The sequence below is a fragment of the Hippocampus guttulatus genome, chromosome 18 (genome assembly GCF_054856545.1).
Source record: "Hippocampus guttulatus isolate MCC_2025c chromosome 18, RoL_Hgut_1.0, whole genome shotgun sequence".
Lineage (NCBI taxonomy): Eukaryota > Metazoa > Chordata > Actinopteri > Syngnathiformes > Syngnathidae > Hippocampus > Hippocampus guttulatus.
The window spans coordinates 6,563,302-6,581,067 of NC_141278.1; the positions used below are offsets into that span (position 1 = coordinate 6,563,302).

The following is a 17,766-nucleotide window of genomic DNA, read 5'->3' on the forward strand; positions in this document are numbered from 1 at the left end:
AGAATGAATACGGATACACACCTCGCTCGTCAACAGGACCGTGTCCTCATCCAGACTCAGCACCGCATCGGTTTCTATGGCAACATGTGGCAGGAACCGACTGGTGGTCTGCGGGAGCAACGCAGCTGTAAATCTTCAAAGCACCCGCAGGCTACTTTTTATTTGCCGTTGCGCTTTTTTGTGAGATGAGGAGAATGAGTCAGAGATGATCTCGTTACGACGAATGAGCTTTTGCCAGGGCGGCGATAACAACATGAGAATGACTGACGGGAATGGAAATGAATGCCACTTGGGTTGATGGAGATGTCAAATTGAGAGATGGCTATGAAGATGGATGACGGATGTCAAAATGAAGGGGCGCGTAATGAAGTTTGTGTAACTGTCACTCAGACGTGAGAGGAGTGGAAACAAACACTGACCTTCCTCTTGCCGTCTGTCACGGTGAGGGGGACGGGCATGGGAGGCCATTTGCTGCGACTGGGTGGCGCTTTCTCGCTGTTCCAGAGGATGATGATCTTGGCGCGGCAGAGAGACCAATGAAATGGATCAAAAAACATCAGCCGGTAACCGTCGGCGACAAGGACAAAACTGTATTGCTTCCTCAGCAAACGGGAGCGGTAAACTGTAGGACAATTATAATTCCAATTGACTGTTTTACAAAAACAATCTGATGATAATATACTGAGGCACATTGTTATTTCTTGATTAGGAAGTCAAATTATATGTTTTTGTTTGCTTGTGTTCCTGGATGAAAAAAAAACCAACAATGATTTTGATTTTCTCTGCAGCTGGGCTCCTCCCACTTTTATGGTGGGTCAGGAACGATTTGAGATGCACGGGTTCGTAAAGTGTTCTTACTTGCGAGCAATATTTTGACTTGGAGACCACCTGAAGCAACTTCATGATTGGCTGAGACTGAGACACCAACGGAGAGACAGCGTGGATGATGGCAGTGAACTCCTGATTTGGACTGATGCCTTGAGCAAGAGACAAACATCTTTGATTCGTCAAACGTATCCACAGTAAGCCTCCTTGTCAAAGAGCTCCAAGGATTGAAACATTATAAATAGTCGAACTCTATTATAAGATCCGATGTTGAAAAGGGTTCACTGTTAAGTGTTTGAACTGAATCTTCAAGACATTTTTTTTTGTTTGTTTGTTGAAAAGGATTCCCGACTCTCATCGAAAACGACGCCAAAAAAGAAGGGCTGATTTCTCTTGTCTACCATCGCAGTTACGGTTCCAGAAATTAGACGACCAAGCCAGAAATGAGAAAAAGAGTGTTTGCTTACCTAATCCCAGGTAGTAGAAAGGGAAATGCGCAAGGTGAGTGGAATATTCTGGCAGGACCAGTAGACCTCCTGGTAGGGTGTTCCACATGTATTTGTTCCTTGATGTGTGAGAAAATACACGATCCTTAATGATCTGTGGAGGGAACATCGGGGGGGGGGGGGGGGGGGGGGGGAGATTAGAATTTATTGTGAGAGTAGGGTCAAGTTAAAAATATAATTAATTGTTTATTGAGATAAAAAAATGAAGTGCACTACGATGCTGAAACCCTCCAAGATGCTGTCGAGTCAATTAAATCACAATTTCCGCATCGCGAAAGAACACCGACACGTAAACTACCGGAAGTTGATCCGCATCTCCAAAAGCCTCCGCTACGGTCAGTAACATGCAGCAATACAACACCATCATTGGAATTCATCTTATTCACGGAGAAATTTCCACCAATTTCAATGTTCCCTTCCTTTTTTTTGGGGGGGGGGTTAGTTTGTGTTTACGCAACGAGCGTCACGCCGAACCACACTGTGAACTGCAATTCTCATTTTCACCAGCAGGAGGGAGCCTTGAGGCGGCGTCTGTGGCATCCCACGACGCTGCCCTGTGCGTCACTGACCTCAGGCTGACTGCACAGCTGTCTCCCATGGGGAGAGGTCCCCCCCTCACCTCCCTCAGCTTGCTGTATGTATATAAGCAGCTTATCACCAACCTCCAGAACCTTTCCTTTATTATCTCAAGCATAAATCCCCAGCAGCAAACACACTGGGGGGCAGCCAGACTTTGTTTTTATAAACATGGAAGTGCAAAAGGGAACACACGCACTGTTCACTGAGTGCTCTGTCCAAATTTTAGAAGAAAAATATTCTGTGCGTCGTCCGTGCTCAAACAATAAACAACAAATGTCCTCGCCGGGATACGATCAGACGAATATAGGGAAGGGAACCAAGTGGGCGGGGATTAAGGTGTCGTTTCTACTGGTTGATCAAAGTGAGAATGAGGCGGAATCAGACATGCTCTGCTCGAGATTTGGAACTTAACGAGAAAGTGTGTCATGTCTATACATAAAAGGGGTCTTTGAAACTGCAGGCATCTCAGGTGTGTGCTGGAAAACGCAAAGGGCAAAGCGGTGTTTTCTCAGCAGTTGGATGTTTCTTTTGGCAGACGTTTTTCACTGCAAATGAGAAGACACGATGCATTCCTTTAGCTAGCGGCGGCGGCCGACGTCTTACGAGATGAAACGCTTTCATGTTTTCAGCTTGGTTAAAAAAGCAGCCACGAGAAGTTCAAAATAAAAACGTTAATGTCAAAGTTCATGCCATCTTTTGCTTGTTGAACAAATTTGAAGATGTGTTTGTAATGGGGATTAATTTGGTGACGTGAAGGGTTTACTCAAAAGCAAACAGAAATGAATTCAACTTGTTATTGGCTGCACCAACTCCCAAAAAGGCAAGTCCAGAAAATAGTGTGAGCTAGAGAAGCGGGCGGCGTGCTGTGCCATCATCAAACATGCCATCTCCTCGTGTTTTGGGAGTCAAAAGGGAAGAAGAGTTTTACCTCCAGTGTGGTGACGACGATCTTGTCCACGGAAGAGAAGTAGGCTTCCCACAGGATCTGCGTTCTCTGTCTGAGAGCCAAAACCCGCTCACTTGCCACAGCTCTCACTGTCGACGGCACCTTAAGGGAAACCATTTGACAAATGAGAAATCACCCCAAAAAAACAAAAACAAAAACAAAAAAAAAACCCTTACCCAGAACTGCTTTGATGAACGACAATCAATGTGAGAGCAATTTTTTTATGATTGTTGAAAAAAAAAAAGGATCAGACTCAACAAAGTTATGAGTGTTTACGTTTGACTATTTCTCGCTTTTAACTCCGCTGAACCATTTTAACTCATTCACTCCCAAAGACGTTTTTAAACGTCTTTTCAGACTTGGTCTAGAATTGGCTGGTACTGAATGAGTTTTTGTTCTTTTCTCATGAACGCTAAGTGGATATTTTTCCTCCCATGCCTCCTTTTTCTGCATTTCACGGGGCCTTCCCTCTCTCCGATTAACTTTGAACGGTGTCATTTTCCCCCGAGATTCGCCTCGTCCTCAATCAGCCTCTCGTGCAAGAGCGTCACACTCATTCACGTCGGGGTCACGATGTCTGTGTCAATATTGTTGTGTTATCGGATGATGTGCCGCATTGCTGATGAGGTCGGGCTCTTCATGTGGCGTATTCGGAAACCCAATTAAGGATGTCTCCTCTCATCAAGACCTCTCCGGTCTCGTTTGGCTCCATTTTATGTCCACGACTTGGAAACAGTCCAAGCCACAGGAGAAAACGTCGCTTGTTGAGAGGGCGTCACTGCAATGGTCGGGTACAGTATAAGGTGAGCTTTTTTCCTCTTCGGCAACTGGCGAAAGTCAAGCCTCTCCTTCCTCAAGAACATTTTGAAATTCATGCCTTCCTCACATCTCGGCTGGATTACTGCACTGCAGTTAATTTTGGAGTCAGACAATCCTCCACGAAGCGTCTCCAGTCGCTCCAAAATGCTGCTACTCGTCTCTTGACAGGTACTCGTAAGAGGGAGCACATCACTCTTATTCTGGCATCTCTTCACTGGCTCTTTATACCTTTTAGAGTTCTTTTAAAGATTTTTATTTTTTTTTATCTTTAAACGGCTTCGCCCCACCTTAACTCTCTGAGCTCCTCCATCCCTACGCACCTGCTTATGTACTAGAGTAATGGAAGTAAGCATTAAATCATTCAGTACCAGCCAATTCTGGACCAAGTCTGAAAAGACGTTTAAAAACGTCTTTGGGAGTGAATGAGTTAAACATTCCGCCTTGTTGGTAACATTTTGGGGACAAAATCAGCCCTGGGGCAAAGTTTCAAAATGCCGGGCAGTTATGAAAGACAGTTACAAAAATTGGGCCAAGTGAATTCAAACAAGAGAATCTTTGGACCGTTTTAACTCATAGTCCGCATCAAAAACAAATGAGAATCTTTCATCCTCTACTTGGCTGAAAGCAGAAGTCACATGTGCTGTAACAAACCCATTTATCGACTTTATAAACGCTGACGAGACCTTTTCTGAACGTAACTTCAATTCGAACAGAACAATCGCCAACGCATGACTTTTCATGCCGTACGAGTATTTGAAGAGGTGTTCGCCACGCGGACCGGTGCGATGGCGCAACGCCCTGCGTGATTTCGTCTTATGACCATTACCTGTAACAGTAGTCGCTCATCTCCTTCAATGACAGCCTGGTTCCATTGTATGACGTCGGAAAATGGCAGCTCCCAGCCGTTGCTTAGCAACACAGGTATACATGCCGCCTGGACGCAGGATGACATCGTGAGAAACTGAGAAGTAAATCTGAAGATCACAGATGGACTAAGCGGTCATTGATTACTTTGTTAGAATGCTACGGTGACACGGCGTCGCCGTTAAACTAGAAAATTCATCCGCTCACACATACTTCCCTTTGTGGCCTCTTGACAAAACAGGGCCAACTGAAATGTATCTTTCCGAACAATTTTCACGTGTTTAAATTGAGAAAAAAAAAGAGAGAGAGAGAGACTTTCAATCTTGACATAATGCCGCGAAGCTCCCGCCGAATCAGGAAGAGGAGGAATTCTCATGCAGTTGAAGCGAGTTCACAGATCATTTTTGATGTGTGATATTTGTAAAAATAACAGACAACATAGGGGATGGCTATTTTTATCGATTTGAGGGGGGGAGGTGACTATGTTTCGATATAAGGGAGTTCCGTTCGACAACAGATTATGCTAGCATTAAGCTAGCAGACTTTTGTCAGACACTGTTTGGTTGAACATTTTGGTTTTGATGCATCGTCACCATCCAGAAAAGGTAGTTGTTTCATTTGTTTCAGAATAAAAGTGAACTAAATAGTGCTATTTATTGGCCCGTGATGACATGCGCAAACTCTGGATGTTTACGCTCAGCTGACAGTGCGTGACCCCGCCGAAAAGGGACATGGCGGTGAGTAATAACTTGCATTTCTTCTTTCCCACGATGCCCTGCAGGTTTTGTTGACGGACTTCCAACACACGCAAATGCGGTTGACCACGTTGACAGTGCTGCTGACTCTTAAGTTTACGAAGGAGCAATAGCCACTCGGGATAGAAACCAGGAGGGAGCTGCTTGCAGACTAAGAAGGAACCACTTGAGACACGAAAAAGTTGTGCTTTATTGGAGTTGACTTCATTCGTCGGACTCCCTGACAGCTTTTTTTGATGTTACTCTGCTTCCCCCCCAACCTTACCCTCCTCCGGTCTCTCCATTACCCCCCTGGGTCGTTTTTCATCTCTTGGTGCTCTTTTAATTAATTTCTGTCCAATCCGACTCCTCGATGTGATCTGCGGGCTTTATCGGTCACTTTATTTATTTATTTTTTAATTGCTTAGTTAAAGCACCAGAAAACAGCAACAGCAGCCAAACTAGTGACGATCAAACATTCTCTCGCTCCCCCACTGCCCCCCTACCCCCCACGCGTCTCCCACATGCGCATTTTATCCGAGAATAGACCTGCTGAAGGACAGTGTAACAAATGGGAATACTTGTGTTTACGTGTGTGTCCGAGGCAGGCCCTCGGCTACAAGGTTGCAGTGATAATCCAAATTCGATTTAGCTATCCAAAATGGAATGGCAGCCGGAGGCTTTTGTGAGTCCTCGGACCCGAGGAAGGAGCGGCCCTAACACCCCACGCGAGCCAAACCGGAGGGTGTGTGAAATGAAATGTCGTGCAGCTGTTTTTAGAAGGGAGCACACGTCCCGTCAGCGTACGGGCGAGTTGGATTGTCTGTGTGTATTTTGGAAAGCCGGCGTAACATGTCGAACCGCATTCGTAATTGCCGGTTCTTTGCGGGCTCGTTTGCTACAAAAACGAAGAAATGTTTTTAAAAAAACAACCAAATCTTCAAAAGTGGTGTGAATGAGAAGAGAAAAGCAGAGGACGGAGAGGCGAGACAGAAGGAGCGGGTGCGTGGTGCCAAGCCTTGTGGGTTGTGTGCAGAATTGTCCATTCAGCCTCAGTCTCACTCTCTCACACACCAAAGACACACACGCGCACACACACACACACACACACACACACACACACACACACACACACACACACACACACACACACAGACTCACGGTGGGGCCAAGGGAGCGCAACAGCAGCCAGGGGAGCTCGGCAATGAGCAAATCTAAAAACAGCCACTCCTGCTTCCTGCGCCAGAACATCGACTTGTGTGGCAGAGGGAGAACTGCAGCATCCACATTTACGCTCACTCAATCCACTCCACGCGGCTTCACGACAGTCGCTGCACGTCGTCGTCCCCTATGGACGGCAGCATAGGACGGCGGCGCTTGTTTATGGGCCCATTTCAATTTAAAAGGCTGGCTAAATTAACCCTGACGGCCACATTTCAATTCGGCACAGCGCAATGCTTTTGGAAAGGGCAATTTGCAGATGTGGCCATTAAAAAGGGGTCGACGGGCACTGTGTAACACTATAGAAAGCAAAACTGTGGAATGTTACAAGCGGAGAACAACCAGCACCGTGCGTCCTTGATAACGTATGCCAGGGGTGGCCAACCCGCGGCTCGCGAGCCGCATGCGGGTCTTTGGCTGGTTCAATGCGGCTCCCGGGCTTTCGCACGACAAACGTCGAAAACGCCTAGGCAGTGGCGATGCCGTTCAAACGAAGGCGCTAACTACACAGAACGCACTACGTCAGCCTATCATCAATCCCGTTATTTGATTGACATAGAAGGCAACCAATCAGATGACTGCATCACTGCTCATGCGCAAACAACGGCGCTAAGCTAGTCAGCGAATTACCTCTGATTTTAAGGCAGTGGTGCCCAATACGTCAATCAGAATCGACCGGGAGCCAGCGAACTGGTCCCAAGTCGACCGCAAGGGGTGGAGGGAGGAATTGGGTGGGAAAAAAAGAGATTTGTTTGTTTGTATCTTTAGCTTTCGTTCATTTTCGGCCCGTTCCGACTGTTGCCATCGTAGTGTGCGTGCAAATGCTCTATTTTTCTTTTGTATTTACCTGCAAGGACTCGAGGAAGCGGAAGGAGCCCAAGCGTCGTCCTCGAGGCACCAGACAAAAGGTGGAGTTGTGAAGTAGCTCCTGGTAGTCAAACCTAAAAAAAAAATCATTCATGAATAGAAAGGGCATCAATTGAAGAAAAATGCACACCAACTCAAGTAAAACGAGCGCTTAACGATATGGAAACGCTAGCACGGCGATGGCGGCCGCTTCTTTTGAGACATTATCCTTTACAACCTTCAAACGTCAACTAAAGCGGGGCTTTTGCAACTGAGTCAGAACGCTTCAGTTTACAGTATGTATAGTCATAAATCATCCCGGCTTTCTTTTTTTTCATCCATATACATGTTGGCACCGCTATATGCACCGTGTTGTAAAAAGATTCGCATCGGCAACTATGGCCAATAGATTTGTTTAAAAAAATAAAAAAGAGACATCGGGGGGGGGGGGGGGCATCAGCCCCTGCTCATATTTCATCGACCTTCGATGTAAAAGAGCCACAATGCAAACCCGGTGCATCAATCATTCCGTCAACTGCTGCCAGTGACGGGTGCTTGCACATTGGGGTGCGCGCACGCACACACACACACACACACACAGTATTTCTACTCCATGAAATCTGCACTCCAATCTTGCAAGAAATAAAATGAATTTGTCAATCAAATGTCAAGAGATTTCCTTTTTGTGAGCATGTGTTTCAGGATACACACACACACACAAAAAAAAAAAATCAAAGCCTGGGCAATCGTGCACTTGCTTCTTCTTACAGAATGTGTATGCAGTTAGTATAAGAAAATTAACAAAACGCGCATACCCTGTTTGTGGATGACAAATGTGGTTAGGAAGGAGCCGCTTAGCCTGACCCACTTTTTGGTCTTTTTGTGGTTGTTTTTGTTTTGGTGCACACGATGCATGACCGGGGGCCAAAGAGTGGATGCTGTGGCTTGTGTATGCGCGAAATATTCTTTAACTCATTCATTACCAGCCAATTCTAGACCAAGTCTGAAAAGACGTTTAAAAACGTCTTTGGGAGTGAATGAGTTAAAGAAGCTATATTGTCTCCGGGCGCCATTCTATTGCATCATGCGCTGCAGCTTCGACACGCAAGTAAAGCCAAGTGTTCCTCGTTTGTGATGACAAGAGTAGTATCGTATTTGCGAGTACGATAAAATTGTGTCGCCATCGATGTATCCATCATCTTTGGACGAACCCATCGCTGCCGCAGACATTCATCTAGCTATTTTCTATCCCCCCCCCCCCCCCCTCCCCTCCCGACGATCCATTCGCGGTCACGAAGCCACCGGTCGGATGAGTCGACCATTTCACGCGATATTGCGATTGAGTTTTTTTGAATGTTGACGCGTTTCTGTCGCTTGGGCGCCGGTTTCACAGAAGCAGACGCGGAGGCGGCGGTGGCGCAGCACAGCGGGATCGCTCTATTAATGTCAAGGCATCGGGGCGCAGCGTGATACCAGACGACGGATCAAAGCTAGCGTGTGGCTGTCTGATAAGGAGACTTCCCCTCTTTGGAGTATTTTCGCCATCTTGCCAATCTCTTCCGTTTGAACCTCCTTCGAGTTTCTTTTTTTCCCCTTCTCCACTTTCATGGTTGATCTCGTTTGCATCGCGGTTTGCCACCCCTGAACCTTCTTGTCACGTTTACTCGCGTGACTATTGAATGGATATCGACCTGGGCATGAGGAATGAGATGCAACGAAGGGGTGGGCGCGATGGAAATATTTGATTGACAGCAGCTTCTGCTCAGTTAATCGTGATGTTTTTTTTTTTCCAAAGGTCGAGGGTCAATAGAAAGTAAATGTGCTTGTGGGTGAATGACATTTTTGTGTGTGTGTGCGTGTGTGTGTGTGTTTTGGGCACGAATTGAAGCGCGCGGTTGACCAAGTGTATGGATTAACTGCCATCGTGCAGATCACTGTCAATACGGCTCCTACTCGTGCGCCTCATTGAGCATCATCTTCTTCATGTTAGTGTACACACACACACACACACACACAAACACGAACACACACACTAAATATCACTGGCACCTTTAACTGAAATATGATTGACATTTTTTGTAGGTACCTACCCGACGTGCCTGACAAGCATGCAAATTTAAAAATGAACAACACTTTATAAGAGTCGAATTTAAAAAAAAAACAAAAAAAGAAAACGCAGTGTACAGTTTGTTAATCCACCTCAACATTTGTTTTCCTCGCTATTAATTTACATTTGACCAAAAGCAAACAGTTTTTTTTCTGTCACATTGATGCCGAACCATAGCAACCATTCTCTCATTCCTCCTTCTCTTTTTCAACTCTCATCTTCCTCAGCTACATCTTCGACTTTCACCAATCTCAGCATTCCTTAAACCGGGGGGTGGTGGGAGGGGGTGAATTTGCATCCCGGTGCTTAATCCTATCCTGCAGCACACGTAGGAAGCCTCCTCCAATGGCAACGCGACTGCCTGTTCTAGTAACAGATGGACGGATTAGCCACCTCCCCTCAATCACTCCTTCGTATCCGTCTTTTACTCCTCACTCTCTGCCACCTCATCTTTATTCTCGATCTTGTCACAAAACTAGAACGCAGACGTCACATAGCTGAGAAAACAAAGCGACGCGCCTGCGGGGGGGGGGGGGGGGGGGGGGAGAAAAGAAAAACTCCAACAGTGATAAATATATTTTGTTTTGAACACATTTGCCCTAACTTTATACATGACACCAAGATGACAGGAGAAGCCGTCCCACCGTTTTCTCCGCTAAAACTCACAACGACACAGGACAACGAAACGGGCAGCCCAACGTAATACCAATAACCAGAGAACGAATTTAAAAAAAAATTCTTCCTGGAAAATATCAAGGTTATTATAGTTGACGAAAAATGAGCAAAAATAAAAAATAAAAATTGCAGTTTACATTACACAATAATTACAGTCAACAAATACTTCATATTAAAAAAATAATAATAATAAATAAATAAAAACAATACTAAAACTAATACTATAACTAATAGTAAAATAAAACAATGCATATTACCCCAACCCTGGAAAAAAAAAACTACCAAACTTGCACTAAAAAAAATAATTAAAACAGAAAACAAAAATCAAAACACTACAGACAACAAAAAAATGCTAAACTATTACAACCCGTGAACACGTGCACTCACGTAGCATTGTATCGTATCACCTTGTCTCTTTTGTGTTCCCAAAAATGCTGTACGGTATCCGAACAACATGAATATTGATTCCAATGCACTAAAAAGTCAATTACGTATGACACGGTGAATATTGAAACGGTTTCGCTGGACTTTGGGCCTGATTGGCTGCATTCTCTTGACGGTTTACGTTTGGCCACACCTCTGCAACTTGCACAGACAATCATCCCCTCCCATATCCCTGTTCATGCACACAATCCCTCCTCGGCTGAGCCCATCCTCTTGTTCTTTGCCTCTTTGTCTTGATCGGCCTCTCTCCCGACGACTCCCATTAATTACACGGCGAGCGAAGGGACTAAGCTCTCTAATCTGAAAAGATACGACCCCGCAACCGGCTCATCCCTTAACACTGTTACTTATACCTCAATCCAGCGCTCGCACAAGCAAACTCGCACACATGCACGCAAGAGCCGCCGGCTAAACGCAAATATGCATGTAAGATGTTGGATGCATTTATTGTGCGGAATATACGGCACACGCAAACACATACACACACAAAAGAGCACCTTGAAAAAGTTTTGTTTTGCCTCAAAAAATGTTCACATACACGTCAGATTTGAAAGCGCATCCCAGCATCCATTTGCTGCCAAATTTGGGAGCATTATGCAGATTACAGCAACAGTAAATACTGTACTCCTAAGTAGTTCCAGCTAGGCTTATGAGAGTGCTTTATTATTTATTTTTTGTTGCCAAATCTATTTAACGTAGATTTATTTTCACTTTAAAACCCTTTTTGAGTGTTCATCCAATGTGATTACACACTGCATAAACAAAATATTCTGAGCGCAGGCCCTAAAAAACAAGGACGGAAAGCTGGAAGATTATTCTGATTTTATTCTTTTATTTTTTATATAACTGAAATAGTGCGCATATTAATACAACGGGTGCGCCCCATGGAATGGCTGTTGAGTGGGTGCGACAAGCCTCATCATGCGGTGTCGTTTAGTTATATATATAGAAATGGGAGCACAGCTGTCTCTCCATTAGGCTAAAAGCACGGCCGGCACACCAAGATGGGCCACGGCAGCCATCAAGCCATTTGCAGCTCTTTTGACAATGGAAGAAAGAAGGCAAGAGGCGTTTGGAATATTTAGGAGATAGAAAGGCGATGATTGAGGACATTTGGCGAGGTTGGAAGACAAAAAATAAATAAAAAAATCGCTATGAAAAATAGGCCAACCTAAATGAAGAGACAAAAGACACAAAGCGCCAAACGACCGACACTTAAAAATGTTAGCGTTGACAAAATGTTTACCAACTTCGAGCACGTAAACATAAGAAAAGACAAGAAACCCTTTATTTGTCTCAAAATAGGAGAAATTCCCAATTTAAGGCAGCAAAATTATGAAAGGGAGAAAAGTACTGCTCCATCTAAAAATCGAATAGCTTCGGGTTTCGACAAAAAGTCCACACGAGAAAAACAAATCTATCTATATATATCTATATAGATACTGTATATAGATATAGATATATACATATCCAGCATACACGTTGCATCTGCTTGCAAGTCAAGGGTGACTGATCTCAAGTCAGGTTTTCTGCCTATAAATGCAGGGCAAGGCGTCGACTCTGGACTCACTTTTCCATCTTTTTACCACCCCTCCTACCCCCTCTCACTCACTCACAGCAGGCACACAAGCCAAAATCTCGCTTTCATTTCCCGTTTCGACTGGATGCTTTACCCAATGTCTGAAGGGGACTCTGAAGTGGGAGTCTTCTCTTACTTTCTTCCATAATTTATGAAATAAGATAAGATGGAAAGTAGAGGGGACGGAAACAAGGGCGGCTATAAGGTGAAAGGAGCAATGAACATGTCTTAAAATGGTATATGGGTGAGATTAAAAAAAAAAAAAAAGATGCCGTTTAGCTTCAACTTACATATCAATGACAAGTTCCGACTCCCACTCATAGTTTTGTGGAGCAGTGTACTAAAATCTTCGACAGTAAAAAAAAAAAAATCCACTATGTGAGCAGCACATCCTTCGGAACAGCGGAACCCCCCCCCCCCCAAAAAAAAATCTGGTACGTTCAAGCGCCGCCGGGATGCGTCGGAGCGAAACAGAACAAACAAACAAGACATCAGAGGAATAGCGCTGCTGTTAAAAAGCTCTGAGCAAATAACCGCGACGTATAGACAAGCAGCTGCGCTAATAGCAGCGGCGGTTGGACCACCCAAACGCAGGTGGGGCCGACAATAGGTATGGCTTGCCGCGCCGCGGCGTCTTTTGAAGTCCAACGGGTGGGAAAGGTTGACAGAGACTGCTGGATCATTGGAGAATGTGTGCGCGTCTGTGGCCGTCAGTCAATTGAGTTGAACCTTTCTTTCGGGCTCACACAAAGGCCTGCGACGAAAAAGGCGACAAAGTCATATGGAGCCAATGTGTGTTCCAAGTGTTGAAAAGCACAATACTCCCAGGCTAATTCCACCCCCCCCCCCTCTAGTTTAACCATTTCATGCACCAATTATGATACCATGATAGGCTGTCCACTGTAGTGACCGCTGCCAGCCTCTTACTGGACATATTTTCGGTCCTCTCTGTAACGAAACATGACTTTTGTTCCTCTTCCTGTTGCCTCAATCCGTAAATAACGACCAGATCCATATTAAATCGTGTTGACGGGATCATTTGTTAGCCAAAATATCCAAGGCAAGACTTTCTGGTATGCGTCTGTAAACCGCACAAGCATCACTGAAGAACAATTTCAATTTTTGGTTTTCTCATCCCAAATGACTATCGATTTAGAACGATTGGACGTCCGAGCCAAAAATGAGCTTGCGGTAACCTCATTCAGCCGCGAAGGATATTTTAAGCGGGCCGAAGTCAGTCTGGAGCAGAATGGCTGCAGATGTGTGCAGACAAGTGGAGCAGAGAAGGAGGCGGATGAGCAACTGTCAAAGAGACAACCCAAGGTGGGCAGATAACAGATGTCTTTTTTTTTTTCTTTCTTTTTTTGCAAGGGTCGTAAACAAGGAATCATTCAACCCTGAAGACAGCCGAAGGGCACGGCGAATTACAGAGTAAAAAGGCGAGAGAAGAGAGAGATAAATTACAGTGCGGTAACAGGAGTCTATTCAAAATGTTCAGCGATGGAGGAAAAAGGGGGAAATGTGGAAGTGGCGGCGGGAGCAAAGAGTGCTGAGTTTTTCTGAGTGGAGAGCTTTTCTTCTTCAGAAAAGCTTTCTGGAATCACTCAATGGCGGTGCGGCTTGGAATTGGTTATTGTCAATTAATAAAAAAAAAAATTCGAGCTGACGTTTTCTGGCATTTCACCTCCTTCAAAAACTTCCTCCACAAAAAGCTCTTTCACCAGCCAACCATCTTCACTCGAGTGGACATGCAGCACATAAATAATTGACAGGCTTCCGTCCACTGGGATGAAGATGTACTCTACACAGTATGCATGTGCTTTCGGAAGCTGACAGCAGGTTCCATGTGGTCTACCTTTTTGTGTGTGTGTGTGTGTGTGTGCGTGCGTGCGTGTGTATTACTGATGTGTCGTTCGCGAACGAACCGGCTCTTAAAGCCGGCTCTTTGAAGTGATCGACGGGAGCCGGCTCCTAATAGGAGCCGACTTTTTTTTTCTCCCGTTCCCCCCCCCCCCCCCTCCTTCGGTTAAAGCCGCACGTGATTGGTTAAGATCCGTGGTAGAAGAGGGAGAGGAGGGTTATATACACGCACACGCACACACTGTGAGCAGCACGCGAACAGGAGAGACAGGGAGACGAGAGAGAGCTCGATAGCGCTACAGAGAAAAAACAACACGGTGGAAAGTGGAAAGGCGAGAAAATGGATAGGAAATGCAGTGAAATTTGGACTCATTTCAACTTAATTGATAGTTCAAAGGCAGCGTGTAGACTGTGCAAGGTTAAAATATCCAATATCAAATTTTAATTCATAATTTGTTGTGTGGTAATCAAAGCTCACTTATGTTGTTTTACTGTAAATAGTTAAAAGCTTCTAAATATACAACAATCAGAGATTGGAACTTTTTGTTGACCTTGCTTTGAGATGGGTCTTTGTTCTTCTACTTTGCCATTTATTTTTTGTAGCACTCCATGTTGTACTCCATGTTGAGTATGTTCAGAAGAATGGAAATAAAGCCATATAAATAATAAATATTTGATATACTGTATATTTTTTACATTCGTAATTCATTTTACACATAACTTTACATTATTTTTGGTAGTAAATTAATTTAATTAAGCAACAAAAAAACTGAGGAGCCATTTGGGAGCCGAAAGCTCTTTTTAGTGAGCCGAGCCAAAAGAAACGGCTCTCTAAAAAGAGCCGGAATTCCCATCACTAATGCACAGACGATTTACAGTAGCTGCTCTCAAGCACACAGGGAACTTTGACGGTCGAGTGAAGTTTCCATCTTGAGCTCACAACAAAACAGCCTTTCCACACCGTGCTCACTTTACACATCTTATGACTCGGATTCAGTTGCAGGTTCGTTTTGCAGATAATTACTGCACACAAACAGCAGAAGCTTTGTCTGCTTTTTACATGTTAAAAACACGATTTACTTTTGTTTTTTGCACCGCTCGCAAAATCTAACAAAATAGTAGGAGAAAAAGAATAATTATTTGGATTATGATTAGTCGCGTAGACTGCTGCGAATGGCAGAGGCACTAGAAAATAGTTTCTTGCAATCCAATGAAGAAAAAAAACCGGAATTACGACTTGCATACAAGTGTCCCAAATGTTTTTAGATAATGGTCACCAATTCAGTTCCGTTGGTCATCATTTTAATTATTAAATGGTCCATATACCTCAAATGTACTGAATTTGTTCTGTCGCCAATCTGTCCGTTTACTTGTTAATGCGTCAATGAAACACTATCGCTGAACGGAGACAATCTAAAGCGCTCCAATCATATTTATGAACACACCAATGTTAAATACATTCTAAAAAGCTGCCATTTAAAAAACAAAACAAGAATTCACTTGATTTGACTCTTAAATGGTCGCAAGCGTTTTGTCTCCTTCGAGAACAAGAAAAGGTGAGCCCGCCCAACTTATTTGAGGCTGGTGCGCGATGACAAACATACGTTCTCAATTCCAGTTTAGCATCTCTCAAAATAGCACCACTATGCGCTTCAGTTCCATTTATCTTCTCCGGAAAGTGCAGTGGGCTACATAACCTCGCATGTCGAGATATCAATGGCCTACTTTATCGGAAAAGCTCCGTCTCGAAACGACTTCTTTCAGATTTAACCCTTTCGTGCACCCTGTGACCTGATAACATGACAATCTGTCCACTGTATCAACCGCTGTCCCTGAAAGGGTTAAAAGGCAAAACATTAACATTACACTTGAATTGGATTTTTTTTTTTTTTTCCCTTTCCCCCTCAAGGGTGTCGACACGCTATACATACATTCATGCACACTGGCCATCCGCAGCTTGAGTAGCACTCAGCGCACTGAGACATCGAGACAGTGGCTGCACTGTGGAGGACTTGGACTCACTCCAGATGCCTCTCCAGAACATTCCATTGAGAGTCTGCTGGCTGGACGGCTCGGAGGCTGGTAAACAAGCACAATAACAAACAACTATACGGCTGCCTGACGAAATTCCGTCGAGGAACATCCATTCCCAAAGGAAAAGTTCCCATGGCGTACTTTGTAATTATCTCCGGCTGTCGACGTATTAGGGGCAGTTTAACCCTTTCATGCACAAATCATGATAACCTGATAAGCTGTCCACCGTAGTAACCGCTGTCCCTGAAAAGGTGAATAAGAATCCAGACATCCATCAAAAAGTACGTATTGGACACGATGCTGATGTAAACACATTGTTTCAGAATTTGCATCATTTCTGCACATCCTTGAACGAGGAACTTGTCTTCCAGCTGTCATCCTTTCAGGAAAAAAAAAATATATGCAGAGGCGTGAGCTACTCACAGAATGAATTATCTCGTTTTTTTCCCACACAGACCTGCTGTCAACCGCAGACATTTGCCTTCAGTGTTTTCAATCTCAGTTTCAAGACCACTGTTGAGACTTGACGATCCGATAACTTTTGCTGTAAAACAATAACCATGAACCAGCGCCACAAAAACACCTTTACATTTGGCCTCGTGTTCTCTATTGTCGGCGAGCAAAAGGATTCCCTGCGTGGTTTTGAATGACGTACTTACAATGGTCATGCGAGTCAATTTATTTTGAGGGGGTGCACGCAGACGTTGCTAATTCAATTCAATACAATATGCCAGAGGGCTGGGGGGGGGGGGGGGCATGGCTAAAAAGGTCACACTGCAAGTCAAATGCTGGCCTCTAATCAGTGATCACTTGGCAGCGTCTGAATCACTTTTTTTTTTTTTTTACGTGTCTTTATTCGGAGGTAAAAATCGAGCGCGGGAGCTCGGATGTCTGCAGATAATCCTTCACAGAACGAGGGTGGCATTAAGTGGAGTAGGGCAAAGTTGAGTGGGGAGAAAAAAATAAATAAATCACTCGGGAAGCTGAGATAGAAGTTTGGAAGATAGCCTGAACGTTAGCGATTTGCATTATGAATGACTAACTGGCAAAAGGTTTAATGAAGTGTTGGAATGGAAACGGAATGACGCTTCTTCTGTAGCGGGAGATGCAAAAGTCTGATGGGATGAAGACTCAGGAGTAAAAAAAAAAAAAAAAAAAAAAAAAAAAATGGCGGTGAGGTTGCTGCTCTGTATATTACTGAACAAACAAACAAAAGCTTGCTTTCATGTGAGATTCTCTGCACCGTCACTGTGAGATTAACGTTTATAGCTCAGCAATAACTCGCCACCCCAGAACCAACAGTCCCAATTTTTTTCCCCCCTCACCACCTCCCGCTTCGACACTAAGACAACAGTTTAACTGTGCTGAAATAATTTCGTGAAAGCGGCACAATGAATCGGCCACCCCAGCCCGCGTGCCCGACACTCCCACACGCGTGTAACATAAACACAGCGATAATGGAGCGGAAAGTTAATTAGACGCGGAGCTGAGAGGGAGCATCTTCCTGCAGCGACACAATCATCGGCCGTATGGTGCATCTCAAGGGGGTTGAGGGTCGACATATTTTTATTGTTTTTTTTTTTTCTTCTGTATTAGCATGTCCTCAGTGACACCGCCCATACGCACTCTTGCATGGATCCATCATTAGGACAAAAATGAGGATAGGCATCAGAGAAGAAATAATGACTCAGAGGCTCGCTCGGCCATCCAGTGTTGCAAATCAACCG

At 44.5% G+C, this 17,766-nt stretch overlaps 1 protein-coding gene across 4 annotated transcripts in view; it reads right to left on the reverse strand.

The window, feature by feature from the left end:
- Positions 1 to 17,766, reverse strand: part of ext1c (exostoses (multiple) 1c) — a 51,157-nt gene that overhangs the window by 2,133 nt on the left and 31,258 nt on the right. For all 4 annotated transcript variants that reach the window (XM_086136315.1, XM_086136313.1, XM_086136316.1 and 1 more), the window contains exons 3-9: positions 7,342 to 7,435; positions 4,502 to 4,609; positions 2,839 to 2,958; positions 1,293 to 1,425; positions 859 to 977; positions 420 to 515; positions 22 to 108 (exon numbers count right to left, since the gene is read on the reverse strand). In XM_086136315.1, coding sequence (XP_085992441.1) covers positions 22 to 108; positions 420 to 515; positions 859 to 977; positions 1,293 to 1,425; positions 2,839 to 2,958; positions 4,502 to 4,609; positions 7,342 to 7,435 — 757 coding nt within the window. The remainder of the gene's footprint in view (positions 1 to 21; positions 109 to 419; positions 516 to 858; positions 978 to 1,292; positions 1,426 to 2,838; positions 2,959 to 4,501; positions 4,610 to 7,341; positions 7,436 to 17,766) is intronic.